Source organism: Eumetopias jubatus, unplaced genomic scaffold, assembly GCF_037043125.1.
Source record: "Eumetopias jubatus isolate StellerSeaLion01/CBP00866 unplaced genomic scaffold, mEumJub1_p1.0 scaffold_14, whole genome shotgun sequence".
NCBI lineage: Eukaryota > Metazoa > Chordata > Mammalia > Carnivora > Otariidae > Eumetopias > Eumetopias jubatus.
In genome coordinates this window covers 51,442,238-51,458,511 of record NW_028274820.1, presented here as the reverse complement: position 1 = coordinate 51,458,511, position 16,274 = coordinate 51,442,238, and the positions used below count along the sequence as shown (strand labels likewise).

Genomic DNA, 16,274 nt, shown 5'->3' with positions numbered 1-16,274 from the left:
GTCTGTGTGCTTAGCTTTGCTACATTTTCAGAGGAAAAGGATGTTCCACAAATGTCAGTCAGTAATGAGGTATCTTTTTATCTCACCCCCTTTTTTAGAGGTGAGGTAACAGATTCTGAAGCAATTCATAAAGGCAGGAGTAGCAGAATAGATGTGCTTCCAAAGGTACAGTATATAGAGAAAAAAAACGTCACAAATGGTCAGAACTAAGCCTGTTGCTAGATGGGAAGGGGGGAGATTAGCTAACAAAGGAAAGAGAGGGAGTGATAGGAGATTGCAGGAGAATTAATATCATGGAAACTAAGGGAGGAAAAAAGTGCATTGAGGGTTCAACTTGGCTGCTGGGCCACAGCAAATCAGCTTACAGCAAGGAGGGAATTAAGTGAACTTCCACAAAGCAGTGTAAAGGAAGGGTGGAAAATAAAACCAAATTTCAGGAGATCAAAAATTGTTTTAGAGAAAGGAGATAAAGAATTTAATAATAAAAGGTGGCAGGGTCAAGTGATTATTTCCAGGATGGAGGGAGAACCTGCACCCAGGGAAGTTTATGGAGAAGGGGAGACAAGACCAGATGGAGAAATATGCACAATACTTGGAAAGGAAGGGCATTCTTCTTGGAGTTAGGGGAACCTCTCCTCACATACTGGGGGTGAGCCTCAGAGATCAAGGACAGTGGTGTGGTTGAGCTGAAGGTGCAGATACCCTGAGGATGTTAGGGTTTTTGATGATTTCAATTTTATTAGTAAAACTGCCAGCAAAGTCATCTGCAGACACTGGGGGAAAAATTAGTGACGTATTTATTTATTATCCCGTGAGTAGCTAACACTGCTGGGTCCGTGTCTGGTAGGCTTGGTGAAAGGGGGGCAAGTTGAAGTCATTCCTGCTAACAGAAGCCATTTGAGTGAAAGCAAAGATCAGAAATATGATTATCTGGATTTGTACTGGATGTTTTCCAGTCAAATGGTTAAAATTCAGTATTTTATGTAACTCTTAGGTAAAAGTCTTTCTAAAGTGTTCAGAATTAAGTATGGTACTAAATTGTTAGGTTTATGTATCGAGATGTTGACAAAAATCCCTAATAATTATAAAGGCTGAACATAAGACTAATGTAAGAAAAATGTTATTAGAATGAAAACTTCATTTTTATCAGCCTTTTTTTCTTCAAATAATTCTAACTGCAGAATTCTTGGTCAATGTTTTGACACTGAAGGCTTATCATGTCATTTGTATCTGTTAGAGGATATAGGCTTGAGCCATACTTATTCTAATCTAAGCACATGAGTTGTTTTAAAAATCTGTCAAATACTCTTAAAATATTAAAATGGAATTAAAAAAATTTTTTTAAGATTTTATTTATTTATTTGAGAGAGAGAATGAGATAGAGCATGAGAGAGGGGAGGGTCAGAGGGAGAAGCAGACTCACTGCTGAGCAGGAAGCCCGATGCGGGACTCAATCCCGGGACTCCAGGATCATGACCTGAGCCGAAGGCAGTCGCTTAACCAACTGAGCCACCCAGGCGCCCGGAATTTTAAAATTTAATCTGAGATATTAACACCATCACATCTATAACACTAATACAAATTTAAAAGAACATTCTATTTCAGAAGCACTTTAATCTATGAAGTTATTTGAAGGGTGTTTTTATAAAAAATATAAATTCAGGTAAAGGCTAAAATATCCAGGGGCAGAACTTTATAAGAAGTTTATGAATTGGGGCGCCTGGGTGGCTCAGTCGTTAAGCGTCTGCCTTCGGCTCAGGTCACGATCCCAGGGTCCTGGGATCGAGCCCCGCATTGGGCTCTCTGCTCTGCAGGAAGCCTGCTTCTCCCTCTCCCCCTGCTTGTGTTCCCTCTCTCGCTGTCTCTCTCTCTGTTAAATAAATAAATAAAATCTTAAAAAAAAAGTTTATGAATTATTTAATGTATCCTTAAATATTGTAGATTGCCTTCATCTAACACAGTTATAATACTATACTAAACATGCTCATTTCCTCTATATGGACCAGAAAGAATTTACATTAAAACATATTATTTATACTTAGTGATTATTTTATTACCATATATTATTGTATACAATTTTGTTTAAGGATGTTATAAATCATATTTTAAACAAAAATGTATGCATGGCATAGGTGAGCAGTAACATTTTGAAGAAAAGGGAAAAGCCATGAAAACATCTACCTAAAATTTGGTGATACTGAGAAACACGAGATGGTGCAGCATAGTAATGATTGAAAGCTTCCTAATACATTGAAACACTGGTAAATCTTCAGATACTAGAACAACAAACTGGTATAGAAGTTCAAATTAGACACATCCATATCCTCAGAAGTGCACATCATGTAAAAATGAATCCCTCATTAGAGCACGTACACACAGCATCCTTTGGCACTTAGCAATACAGACAAACGTGTATTTGGTTTAGTGCGATTTTATTATTCTTAGATACATTTTAGTTATTTTATATAGATAAAAATATACAGTATTGCTTCAAAATTTTGTAACTGTATAAGTGCATAACTGTCATCCTATTCACAATTTAAAATAAGCCTATTTATCTGCTAAATAATTCACCCAAAAACATGTGGAAAAGACTAACAAAAATGGTTACATGAAGACTTTTAATGAAAGGCTTAAATGTAAAAAAATGGAATATTAATGCAGACCCTGCTCTAAATCTTCAGTGATAACTCGTGCTGAAAACAAATTATGAAATGGTTTAGATAAATTTTTCAACATTTAAATTGATGCTACAGATTGAAAATTTTGAGAATGCATATAACTGACATTTTGTCTAAAGCCACTTTTATATACATTGATTTACTAAAAAAAAAGTGAAAAATATTGTATTTTAATACTACATCTCAGTTTGAGATTCCATCATGTTTTTATATACTACATGCAATCTGTGTCTGCCCTTCAGATGTCACATTTAAGGAAAAGGGTATTTTTAAAAAATCACCCAAGGATGGTAAAGTTGGTAGGGTGATTAATTTGCCTTACTGATAATAAAGGTCATATCATATAAACAACATAATGTTTGAAGTTAAGAGAACTGCATGGTTGTCTTAATACCAAAGTAAAAGCAGTTGCATTCATTGATTTCTTAAAAAGCACCGATAAAATATGTAAGACCCAAATTAGGTGCATATATAGGGTATAGACTTTTTAAATGAAAGATTGAAAATATTTTACAAATAATTTTGTTCATTATAAACTATAATTGCACCATTCATTTCACTCATAACAATACTTTGCATCAAACACTGCTATATTCAATCTTAACACTCCTCAAATATGAGAATAACAAATAGTTTCCACTGTACTAAGAAGTGAAATTTATAAAGTCAACACATTATACCTTAAAGCTCATTCTAGATCTAAAATAGTTTTTAAAAATTTATACACATTGAAATGGGTGATTAATTAAAGAGCTAGAAATAGCTACTTCTCCTCATTGCAAGTTAATAAACATGGTTGCATTCAAGCAGATTTTTCCACATTGCAACATTTAGCCATCACAGAGATTTTAGCAAAGTTAAATGGTAGCATCTCTCTTCTGAAAACACTTGAAATTTTAGTGCTGTGGTCTTAATGTTTATATGATCAAAAAATAATTCAGAAACCCATTTTGCTTTCAAAATTTTTCAACATAAGGCACAGAGCAACATTTAGAGTCTAGAAGCAACTGGATTATATAATAAATATCTTCTCAATCATTATTTGCCCTTTCCTGAAGAAAGTGGGTGAGTAGTGCAGTTAAAACATGCTTGGAATAATAAAAATGACTGAATTTAAGAAATACAAATAATATTTGTGCGTAGAATGTTATTTAAAAAGGTATATTTTCTATCAAATATACATCCTACAGTGTTAAAGGTATAAAAAATTGTGAGGCACTTATATTAACAATGAAGGAGGAAAGCACTGAGATTATCTTTTATAAAAGCACCACACTACTTATTTTAATATCAGCGATAAAAGCTGAAGCCAAAAATAAAAGTTTAATTTTGTATTTGGCGTACTGACAATGTAGAAGTTGAAAACTCAAAAGTATTTCATTTTTTTTTTTTCCTGACAGAAATTTAAAAGTGTCCTAAAGTTCCCTTAAATAAGTTTTGTATGTTCCCTGGTACTCAGAATCACGTGAAATAGAGATGGACTCTCACTCTCTGGGCAGCACACTTTCTATTTTAATGACTTTAGGATATGTTATTTTTGATAATTTTTTTAACTCTTAAAAACATTGGTTTGGAAAAATAGCACAAACAACAACACACAACAATGCCTCCAGGTAAACTTGCTGATGACCAACACTGAGAGTTTTATTATTCTGTAATCTACTGCAAACTCATCCAAACACCAAGGTGCTTAAAATGGGGTTGGAATTATAGGAATCCACTGGATGTCAAATCAGGGAAAGGTCTGGCTTCTGAAGGGTGATGAAAGGCCTGAAGATGTGTGGTAGTCTGGGTGTTATTTATATTATTTAATTCAGCAGGATAGGTTTCATTTAAAACTCCTCCATTCTGAAACTGCAAACAAAATAGCAATGTGATTAATTAGATCTTGCAAGTTATCTGAAGCCACTAAATGATATATTAAAATGCATTTTTAAAATATTTGCCTTCATATTGTTAAACTTCAAGTTCTTTACTGTTGCTACATTTTAAATCGTTCCATGAAGACCCACTGAGCACATATTATGTGTTACATTTATAACCTTTGGTTTCTCCATTGGATGGTACATCTGATGTGTGATACATTGGTTTCAGCTCAGATTTAGCACTCATAATGTTCAAATACATTAGAAGAGTATTTGATGAACAAATTGCCTTTGGTTTGGATAGGAACTGATGTCTCAGAGAGTACCAGCTATGAGTCACAGTTATATTTATCCGTCATAGGTTTGCTTTGGCCAGATTGTTCTGGGTACCAATGAAGTGACTGCATTCAAAATTAATACAGTGGACTACAGACCTAGGACTTTTCCATAAGAGGTCAGTTCTGATAGAGATGTCTTAATATTCCCCAAATATTACAGAGATGGATAGGATTTCCTAAACGAATTTTTTGTTATATGCTTTTAATCTGTAATTAGGACCATTTTAATAGTACTTATTAAGTTACCAAATATTCTCTTACTATAAAATTAGTCTAATTAGTCTGTAATGCTACTAAAAAAGGCAGATACACAGTTCTGTAGGGCTTTATAGATAATAGCACCTTTGTATTTTAGTATATAGTGAAAGTTGTGGAAACTTTCAAATAGTTGCTTCAAATAAAGCCAATGTAACGTTAGACTTAGTGTTAACATTAGACTTAAAAGATCCTCCAAAACGCATGTTAAATATATAGTAAAAGTCACATAATCTAGGTCTTCAATGAATGGCAGCCATGTGGCGTCTTCAAGTGGAAGTTGGTGTTACTCAGAGAATGGTAGGCTTTGACCAAATGACTCCTATCAGTCATAACACGATGCGTGCCAGCAATTCTCTCTAAACATATTGCCAAAAGAAGTGCTGTCCAATAGAAATATAATGTGAACCACATAGGAAATTTTAAATACTTCCCTGGGGGAATATATAGATAGGTCTACAGCCTTCCTGTTACCTTACTATTGATAAAGAAGTAATCCAAAGTAAAGGGGGAAAATGAAGAACTTGTGGTTATGCAATTTTAAACTATGATTAACTGAATTTTAAACTCCATGATTAACTTGTCAACAGTTTACTCAAGTTACCTATCTATGCCACATCACAGCAATGTAGTGAGGTAGACTGTAACTGAAAACTAAATTTCGAGATATTTGAAGAATGTTGAGAATGAGGATAGACTGGATATATATCAGAGGAAAAACTTCTGCTATTTCCTGCTGCAAAGCTCATCTACAGACAAACCAAATGTCTGAAAAATGTCATAAACAATTACAAATATGAACTTGAACCGTTTTTGCTAATTTATAACTTTAATATATAGTAAATAGAGACCAATGAACTTAATTTGGATCAGGATTTTCTTCAAAAGCCTACTTAATTATACTTTAAAGTGAACTAAATACTTTCTAATGGAAAAGTACGAATGTAAACATACATTCCCAAGGAGCCGTAGAGAGCAGCTATCATCCTTGTTAACTTTTTTTTTAACTGATTACTTTAGATTTGAAGTGTGGTTGCTGGTAGAAAGATTTTGATGACATATTTAAAAAACAAAAATACAGGGGTGTCTGGGTGGCTGAGTCAGTAGAGTGTGTGACTCTTGATCTTGGGGTTGTGAGGTCAAGCCCCATGTTGGGTACAGAGCTTACTTAAAAAAAAAATAAGTAAAAATTAAAAAAATAAAATACACTGTCAAGTTTGACCACATGTAAGAAAACCAATAAGTTAGTTAGGCTTTTTAAAAATATGCCAGAAGAAAACATTCCACCTTAAAGGATAAACTGAGGATCTGGCAGATAACATGGGGGTATTGCCAGAGAATACTGAGGAAACTAGGACTGAAGTCAGGGATCACCAAGGACAAAAGGCATTTGAAGAACACAACCATATTGACCATAACCCATACAAAAAGATTGAATCTCAGGAAACAAACGGAGGGTTGCTGGAGTGGTGGGGGGTGGGAGGGAGGGGGTGGCTGGGTGACAGACACTGGGGAGGGGATGTGCTATGGTGAGCGCTGTGAATTGTGTAAGACTGTTGAATCACAGACCTGTACCCCTGAAACAAATAATAAATACATTACATGTTAAAAAAAAATAGCAGGAAGGGTAAAATGAAGGGGAGGGAATCGGAGGGGAAGATGAACCATGAGAGACTATGGACTCTGAAACAGGGTTCTAGAGGGGAGGGGGGTGGGGGGATGGGTTAGCCTGGTGATGGGTATTAAGGAGGGCATGTTCTGCATGGAGCACTGGGTGTTATATGCAAACAATGAATCATGGAACACTACATCAAAAACTAATGATGTAATGTATGGTGATTAACATAATAAAATTAAACATCTCAAAAAAAATTTTTTTTTTTTTTTTAAGAGAGAGAGAAAGAATCTTAAGCAGGTTCCACACCCAGCATGGAGCCCAAGGCGAGGCTCAATCTCAAGACCTGAGATCATGACCTGAGTCAAAATCAAGAGCTGGAGTCACCCAGGTACCCCTAAAGAAATTACTTTTCAAAATGCAAATATATTTTGGAACTCTGAATTTTTAAAGGACCATATAATTAAAAAGAAGAGCGAGAAACCCAAGGATCGATTCTAAACAATCTACTTTTCACTAATTTCACCTGGTAACTTGACATACTATGTTGCCTCAGCCCTTGACTTGTTTCGCCTTTACAACTCAAGTAAAAAAATCTATTAGTAACATACTAATATTAGAAAAGTACTGGCTTATAAAAAAATAGTCACAGACATAAGTTTATAACTCATGTATATTTGTAATGTGAGAAGAATCACTGCAAGGCTTTATTCAGAGTCCGATAAAACCCTTACCTTGTTTAAAAATGGCTGTGGCGCTGTTGTTGGACCATAGGGCATGCGGGGCACACGGCTGGGCAGTGGCTCCGGCTGGCACTGGTACATGGACACGGCCCCAGCGTAACAGGCCTGAGGACTTACTATGGTTGACTCTGGATTCAGTCCATGGGTTTGGTTTTCAGGAACTTGTAAACATGTGACAAAATCTTCTAAATTAGTAGTAGGGTAAGGGGATGGGTCAAAATTCCCTATGGGAAAGTCTAACTGTGTCCCGTTGGAATGCTGTGGTAACACAGGCTGATTACAGGGAATAAAGTTCTGTGTGTATGGCACAGGACTGGTCTCAGGTTTGTAGGGAAAAGCTTCACTGCTCCCAGGGACATCTGAAAAGACACTATACTGCTGCAGATCTTGCTGAGGACAACTCCGAGGCACGGATGGCTGAGGGTTCCAGTCGGCAAACATGCTGTTAACTTGCATATGCTGCATTTTCTGACAGAGCTGTGCCCGCTCCACGGCCCCGTGCTCTGGGCGGTGCTGCAGCTGCGGCTGTTCGAACCGCAGGGGCTCCTGTACCACACAGCTCGAGGTCAGAGCCAAGGACTGTGGCTGTGGGTAGTCTGAACACCCAAAGGTGGGCTTGCTTAAAGACTCTTGGACGTAGGTCAGGATTTCATCTGTTAGGTCAATATCTCGGAAGTCATCCTCAACCGAAAGGTCAGTTCTGAAAAATTCCTCATTCTGTTGCATGTGTTTGATATCTTCAAAATCAATGCCTAGCTGTCTCATAATGCCATACAAGTCACTATTTCTGTTGTCTGGAAAGAGCCCTGCTTGACCTCCAGAGAGTGTTGGGTTCATTTCCTGAGAGTGACCTATTTCCTCATGTTTCAGGATACCATCACTTCCCATTGGTGCGATATTGTCTTGCCAATTACTGCATTCATTCACAGGTTCATTAAAAAGATTTCTTTCAAACTGTGTGCTACCTGAGGCGGGATAGAGATAAATAGACTCATCCTGTTGCATGATGGCAGCCAGGAGGGAACTGGGATTGAGAGAATCCTTATTGAGAGCTGATTTGGTAGCGGAATCTATCCCACTTGCACCATTTTTAGTCCTTATTGGTAAGGAATCCATCACGGGAGGAAAAGGACTGGTTAGCTCATATAACACAGCTTCTCCAGTAGTAAACATAAAGGGCAACTTCATATTTCGCTTTCGTAAATGTTCTGTTCCTTCTTCATCTCTAAAATTGGGGACAAAAAAGTCTGCATATGTTAGGAAGAGTTGTATCATAAACATTTTAAAATAAAAAATTTAAAAGAAAAACAGCAAGCAAAAGACATTGTAATTGAGTTTGAAAGCATGAACTTAATTTTGACGTTTTTCTAATGAGAAGTGCTGTAAAATTTTTTAGGCAAATTGAGGTGATTTAGAATTTGCCCCAAAACTTAGTACAGTCATTATTTCCACACTCAGTTTACATCCCTGACATCCTATGGAAAAAAAGAGTGGAATAAAGATCCACATAAACTGTAAGAATTTAGGAATTAACCATCCCAGCCAGGGTGCCCCCTGCCCCACCCCATGTAGAGCAAGCCAGGATTCTTTGCCCACTATGGCAGCAGTCACTCTGCGAAAGATGCCAGAGACATGCAGTCTACACAGGAGATGTTCCTACAGGTTATTCCTTCACGACTGGGAGAGGTAGCTAATTAGAAAGTCAAAAATGAGAAGACAGAGGAATATGCTCCAAATAAAAAGTAGGGCAAAACCAGAAACTGATAAAGACTTCAAAGTAATGCTCACCAGACTTGGGAGAAGAATGGATGAACTAAGTGAGAAGTTCAACAAAGAGATAAGAGTCGAATACAATAACTAAAATGAAAAATAGACTAGAGATCAGCAACAGAAGATGGGGAAGAATATTTTTGCATCCATGTTCATCAAGGATATTGGTCATTCTCCTTTTTGATGGGGTCTTTGTCTGGTTTGGGGATCAAGGTAATGGTGGCCTCATAAAACGAGTTTGGAAGTTTTTTTGGAACAGTTTCAGAAGAATAGGTATTAATTCAGTAAAGTGGCAGGATATAAAAATCAATGCACAGAAATCAGTGACATTCCTATATGCCAACAACAAGACAGCAGAAAGAAATTAAGGAGTCGATCCCATTTACAATTGCACCCAAAACCATAAGATACCTAGGAATAAATCTAACCAAAGAGGCAAAGGATCTGTACTCATGAAAGAAATTGAAGACACAAAGAAATGGAAAAACGTTCCACGCTCGTGGATTGGAAGAACAAATATTGTGACAATGTCAATGCTACCTAGAGCAATCTACACATTCAATGCAATCCCAATCAAAATACCATCCACTTTTTTCAAAGAAATGGAACAAATAATCCTAAAATTTGTATGGAACCAGAAAAGACCCCAAATAGCCAGAGGAATGTTGAAAAGGAAAAGCAAAGCTGGCAGCATCACAATTCCAGACTTCAAGGTCTATTACAAAGCTGTCATCATCAAGACAGTACGGTACTGGCACAAAAACAGACACATAGATCAATGGAACAGAATAGAGAGCCCAGAAATGGATCCTCAACTCTATGGTCAACTTATCTTTGACAAAGCAGGAGAGAATGTCCAATGGAAAAAAGTCTCAACAAATGGTGTTGGAAAAATTGGACAGCCACATGCAGAAGAATGAAACTGGACCATTTCCTTACACCACACACAAAAATAGACTCCAAATGGTTGAAAGACCTAAATGTGAGCCTGGAGTCCATCAAAATCCTAAAGGAGAACACAGGCAGCAACCTCTTCGACCTCAGCCGCAGCAACTTCTTCCTAGAAATATCGTCAAAGGCAAGGGAAGCAAGGGCAAAAATGAACTATTGGGGTTTCATCAAGATAAAAAGCTTTGGCACAGCAAAAGAAACAGTCCACAAAACCAAAAGACAAGCGACAGAATGGGAGAAGATATTTGCAAATGACATATCAGATAAAGGGCTAGTACCCAAAATCTATAAAGAACTTATCAAACTCAACACCCAAAGAACAAATAATCCAATCAAGAAATGGGCAGAAGACATGAACATTTTTCCAAAGAAGACATCCAAATGGCCAATAGACACATGAAAAAGTGCTCAACATCGCTTGGCCATCAGGGAAATCCAAATCAAAACCTCAATTAGATGGGTGGGAATGCAAGCTGGTGCAGCCACTCTGGAAAACAGTATGGAGGTTCCTCAAACAGTTGAAAATAGAGCTACCATATGATCCAGCAATTGCACTACTGGGTATTTACCACAAAGATACAAACGTAGGGATCCGAAGGGGTACGTGCACCCCAATGTTTATAGCAGCAATGTCCACAATAGCCAAACTGTGGAAAGAGCCAAGATGTCCATCGACAGATGAATGAATAAAGAAGAGGTGGTATATATACACAATGGAATATTATGCAGCCATCAAAAGGAATGAAATCTTGCCATTTGCAACGATGTGGATGGAACTGGAGGGTGTTATGCTGAGTGAAATAAGTCAATCAGAGAAAGACATGTATCATATGACCTCACTGATACGAGGAATTCTTAATCTCAGGAAACAAACTGAGGGTTGCTGGAGTGGTGGGGGGTGGGAGGGGTGGGAGGGATGGGGTGGCTGGGTGATAGACACTGGGGAGGGTATGCGCTATGGTGAAGCACTGTGAATTGTGCAAGGCTGTTGAATCACAGATCTGTACCTCTGAAACAAATAATGCAATATATGTTAAGAAAAAAAAAAGATAGCAGGAGGGGAAGAATGAAGGGGGGTAAATCGGAGGGGGAGATGAACCATGACAGACAATGGACTCTGAAAAACAGAGGGTTCTAGAGGGGAGGGGAGTGGGGGGATGGGTTAGCCTGGTGATGGGTATTGAGGAGGGCACATTCTGCATGGAGCACTGGGTGTTATGAACAAACAATGAATCAAGGAACAGTACACCAAAACAAATTATGTAATATATGGTGATTAACATAACAATAAAAAATTAAAAAAAAAAAAGAGGGCACATTCTCCGTGGAGCACTGGGTGTTATGCACAAACAATGAATCATGGAACACTACATCAAGAACTAATGATGTAATGTATGGTGATTAACATAACAATAAAAAATTAAAAAAATTTTAATGAAAAAGAAATGACTAGAGCATAACCAGAAGAAAATTACAGAAGGAAAAAATTTCACCGACAAACCTATAGAAGTTGATCATTTGTAAATGACTGATTTAACCTTATGACTGTTAAAAAACAAAAGTAGTAAAATCAATTATCTATAAAATGAGGGAATCAAAAGATATATGTCAAATACATAAGAGATGGAAGGGATAGTAAAAACAGTGCTTAGACAAGGTGTTCAAACTTAAGCAACCATCAACTTAATATATCGGGATGTTATATATGAACCTGAAGGTATCACAAACTAAAAATGTGTAATAGATATACACAAAAAAAGAGAAAGGAGTTCAAGTGTAACACTAAAGAAAGCTATCAATCACAAGAGAAGAGAGCAAGAAAATAAGGAACAGGGAATAACTACAGAAACAATCAGAAAACAATGAACAAACGGCAATCACTACATCCCTATTGATAACTGAATGGCCTAGATACTTCAGTCAAAAGATACAGGGTGTCAAAACAAATTATGTAATATATGGTGATTAACATAACAATAAAAAATTAAAAAAAAAAGATACAGGGTGACTGAAGGGATAAAAAAACAAGATATTCCAAGGTGCTGCCTACAAGAGATTACCTTCAGACCTAAAGACAAATTCAGACTAAAAGTGAAGGGATGGAAAAAAAAAATACTCCACGCAAATGAAAGCAAAAAAACAAAACAAAACAAAACAAAAAGCAGCTGGGGTAACAATACTTATCAGACAAAAGAGAATTTAAAACAAAGACTATAAGAGATATGGAAGGGCATTACATAATGATAAAGGGATCAATCCAACAAATAGATATAATAATTGTAAACCTCTATGCACCTAGCATAAGAGCAGTAAATTAAATAAATATTGATAGATCTACAAGGAAAAATTGTCAGTAATATAATAGTAGTAGGACTTTAGCACTGTACTTACATCAGTGGATAGATCATCAAGCAGAAAATCAATGAGGAAACTGTGGCTTTGTATGATATCTTAGACCAGATGGACTTACTACATACACACAGCATTCCATCCAAAAGAGGCAGAATACACACACATGAAACATTCTTTAGGTCACAAAAAAGTTTCAATAAATTTAAGACTGAAATCAAGCATTTTTTTTCTTTATATATCTAGAAATCAACTATATGGAAAAAAAACTAGAAAAAGGCCACAAACACAGGGAGGCTAAACACCATGCTATTAAACAACCAGTGGGTCAACAAAGAAATCAAAAAGGAAATGGGAAATTACCTGGAGACAAACGAAAATGGAAACACTTATGGTGTACAATCTTTGGGACACAGCAAAAGCAGTTCTAAGAAGTTTATGCTGATATAGGTCTATCTCAAGAAACCAGTCTCAATCTAACCTTTCACTTAAAGCAACTAGAAAAAGAAAAAATGAAACCCCAAGTCAGTAGAAGGAAGGAAATTAACAGAGATCAGAGTAGACATAAATGAAATAGAGATTATAAAAATAATAAAAAGGATCAATGAAACCAAAAACTGGTTCTTTGAAAAGATAAAGAAAATTGATAAACCTTTAGCCAGGAACAAGAAAAAAAGAAAAAAACAAAGTCATAAATAAGAGTAACAGCCAACACTACAGAAATACATATGATTTAAGAGACTAGTAAGGAAAATTAGATGCCAACAAATTAGAAAACAAAAGCAAAAATGAACTATTGGGACTACATCAAACAAAAAGCTTTTGCACAGTGAAGAAAACCACCAACAAAAGCAAAAGGCAGCCTATTGAATTCGAGAAGATATTTGCAAATGATATATCCAATAAGGGGTTAATATCCAAAATATATAAAGAATTCATACAACTCAACATCAAAAACAATCTGATTAAAAAGAGGACATGAATAGACATTTTTCTGAGGAAAATATATAGATGGGTAATAGACACATGAAAAGATTATCAACATCACTCATCATCAGGGAAATGCAAATCAAAACTACAATGACGTATCACCTCACACCTGTCAGAATGGCTAAAATAACACCAGAAATAACAAGTGTTGAGGCTGTGGAAAAAAGGGAACCCTTGTGTACTATTGATGGAACCGTAAACTGGTGCAGCCACTGTGGAAAACAGTACGGAGGTGCCTCAAAAATTAGAAACAGAAATACCATACAACTCAGTAATTCCACTGCTGGGTATTTACCCAAAGAAAATGAAAACATTAATTTGAAAAGATATGCACCCCTATTTTTACTGCAGCATTATTTGTAATACCAAATTATGGAAGCAACCTAGTGTGCATCAATAGATGAAAGGATAAGGAAGATATGGTATATTGCTCAGCCATAAAAAAGAATGAAATCTTGCCATTTGTGAAAACATGGATTGACCTAGAGGGTATTATGCTAAGTGAAATAAGTCAGAGAAAGATAAACGTACGATTTCACTTATGTGGAGTCTAGAAAACAAAATAACACACACAAACAGATACAGTCTCAAATACAGAGAATAAACTGGTGGCTGCCAGAGGGAAAGGGATAGGAGGATGGGTGAAATAGATGAATGGGATTAAAAGGTATAAACTCCCAGGTATAATAAATCATAGAGATGAAAAGTACAACACAGGGAATACAGTCAATAATACTGTAATAATATGTTGTCAGGTAGTAACTACACTTACAGTGAGCACTGCACAATGTATATCATTGTTGAATCACTGTTGTACACCTGAAACTAACATAACACTGTATATTAATTATACTTAAATTTTTAGAAATCTGAGTGGGAAGAGTCATATCTAAAAAAAAAACCCAGAATCTCTAAAGGAAAATAGTGGTATAACTGACATAAAAATTAAAAAGCTTCCATGGCAAAAGAATTCACAAATCAAGTCAAGGCATGGAGAAAATGTCATATTTATAATTTTATATGCATACTACTATACTGTGTATAAATATATACAATTTAATACCCATATTAAGTAAACAGCTCCAATGAGGACCAAGAGAGAGCCAACCAACACAGCAAAAAACAGGCAAATGATTTGAACTGAAAATTCACAGAAGGAAAATGCCCTAGAAAGATATAAAAAGATGTCCTGCCTCATTAGTAATGAGAAAATGCAACAAATAACCTCTTAATAACAGAACAAGCAAATACAAAAATCAAATAATAAAAATATGAACAGCACAAACTAGACCACTGATACATGAAGAACACCATACATGCAACAGAACATATATTCTTAATGAAAGCACATGGGATATTTTACTAACACTGACCATGTGTTAGATCATAAATAAGCTACCACAGATTTTAAAGAACTGAAATCACTCAGAGAATGTTTTCTAACTTCAGTGGAATTGGCCTAAAATTCAGTAACAAAAAGACTAGAAAATATCCATCGTATAAAGTACATACCACTGTAACTCTAAACAAATCATGAATAGAAAAAACAAGACCTATCAAAATATTAGGACTGTAGTTGAAGTTGTACCTACAGGGAAATTAATAGCTTAAAGAAAAGGTTAGAAAAATAGCAATTTATAGCCAAAGAGAGTAGAAGGAAATAATCAGACAAAATGAAGTAGAAAACAAACATTAAATAAGAAAAATCAACAAAAATTGGATCCTTGAGAAGACTAAAAACTAAAGGCCTTCTAGCAATATTAAGAGAGAAGGCACAAATTTCTAGTATCAGGAAATGTTTCTTACTCACTATAGATCTTACAAAGTAAAAAGAAAATAGAGCACAAAAGAGAAAAATCATGTCAATGAATCCAGAGGAAGTATTTGACAAAATTCCATACCCATTCGTGATGATAATATTTAGTAAACTAGAGAGAAGGGAAACTTCTAAATTCAATATATATATGTATAAAGAGCAAAAGAAAACACTACCACAAACATTATACTCGACAGTAAAATATTAAAGGGTTTCCCTCTTAGGCTTGGAAGATGACAAAAATGAAACCTGGTATCATTATTTCCTTTACATTTTACTGAGGGCCTAACCAGTGCAATAAAGGAATTTTAAGAAATAATAAATGTCTAAAGATTAAAAAGAAAAAAAATTACATGGTATGTGTTAGAAAATTTGGAATAATCCATACAAATTATAAGAAAAAGTAGATTTTAGTAAGGTCACTGAATACAAGCCAATATTTAAAAAAATCAACAATTAATTAGAAATTGCTATACACACACATCAAATATCTAGAAGTAAAATGAAGAAAAATACCTAAGACTTGGGTAAGAAAAATACAACCCCTTATTGAAACAAAGACATAGGTACATACTCATGTACCCATATGCCTATATACATACATATATTCACCCTGTTCACGGGTTGGAAGAATATTATAAAGATGTTAATTCTCCCCAAATAAGCTATAGTTTCAACGTAATTCCATTCAAAATCCCAACAGATATCTGATGGAAATTGACAACTGATTTCTAAAATATATATGGAAATGTAAAGGGTAAAGAACAGACAGGACAATCTTGAAGGAGAACAACAAAAAATCCTCAACAAACTGATGGAGAGCATTCAGAGAATTTACATTCAGAGATCAAGATTTACTACAAAGACAGAGAATGAAGACCATGTGCTGTTGGTGTGAAAA

At 35.6% G+C, this 16,274-nt stretch overlaps 1 protein-coding gene across 1 annotated transcript in view; it reads right to left on the bottom strand.

The window, feature by feature from the left end:
- Positions 1-2,047: 2,047 nt before the first annotated feature.
- AHR (aryl hydrocarbon receptor) overlaps positions 2,048-16,274 on the bottom strand; it is a 49,346-nt gene continuing 35,119 nt past the window's right edge. The window contains exons 10-11 of the mRNA XM_028118834.2: positions 7,489-8,722; positions 2,048-4,535 (exon numbers count right to left, since the gene is read on the bottom strand). Coding sequence (XP_027974635.1) covers positions 4,389-4,535; positions 7,489-8,722 — 1,381 coding nt within the window. The 3' untranslated portion in view covers positions 2,048-4,388. The remainder of the gene's footprint in view (positions 4,536-7,488; positions 8,723-16,274) is intronic.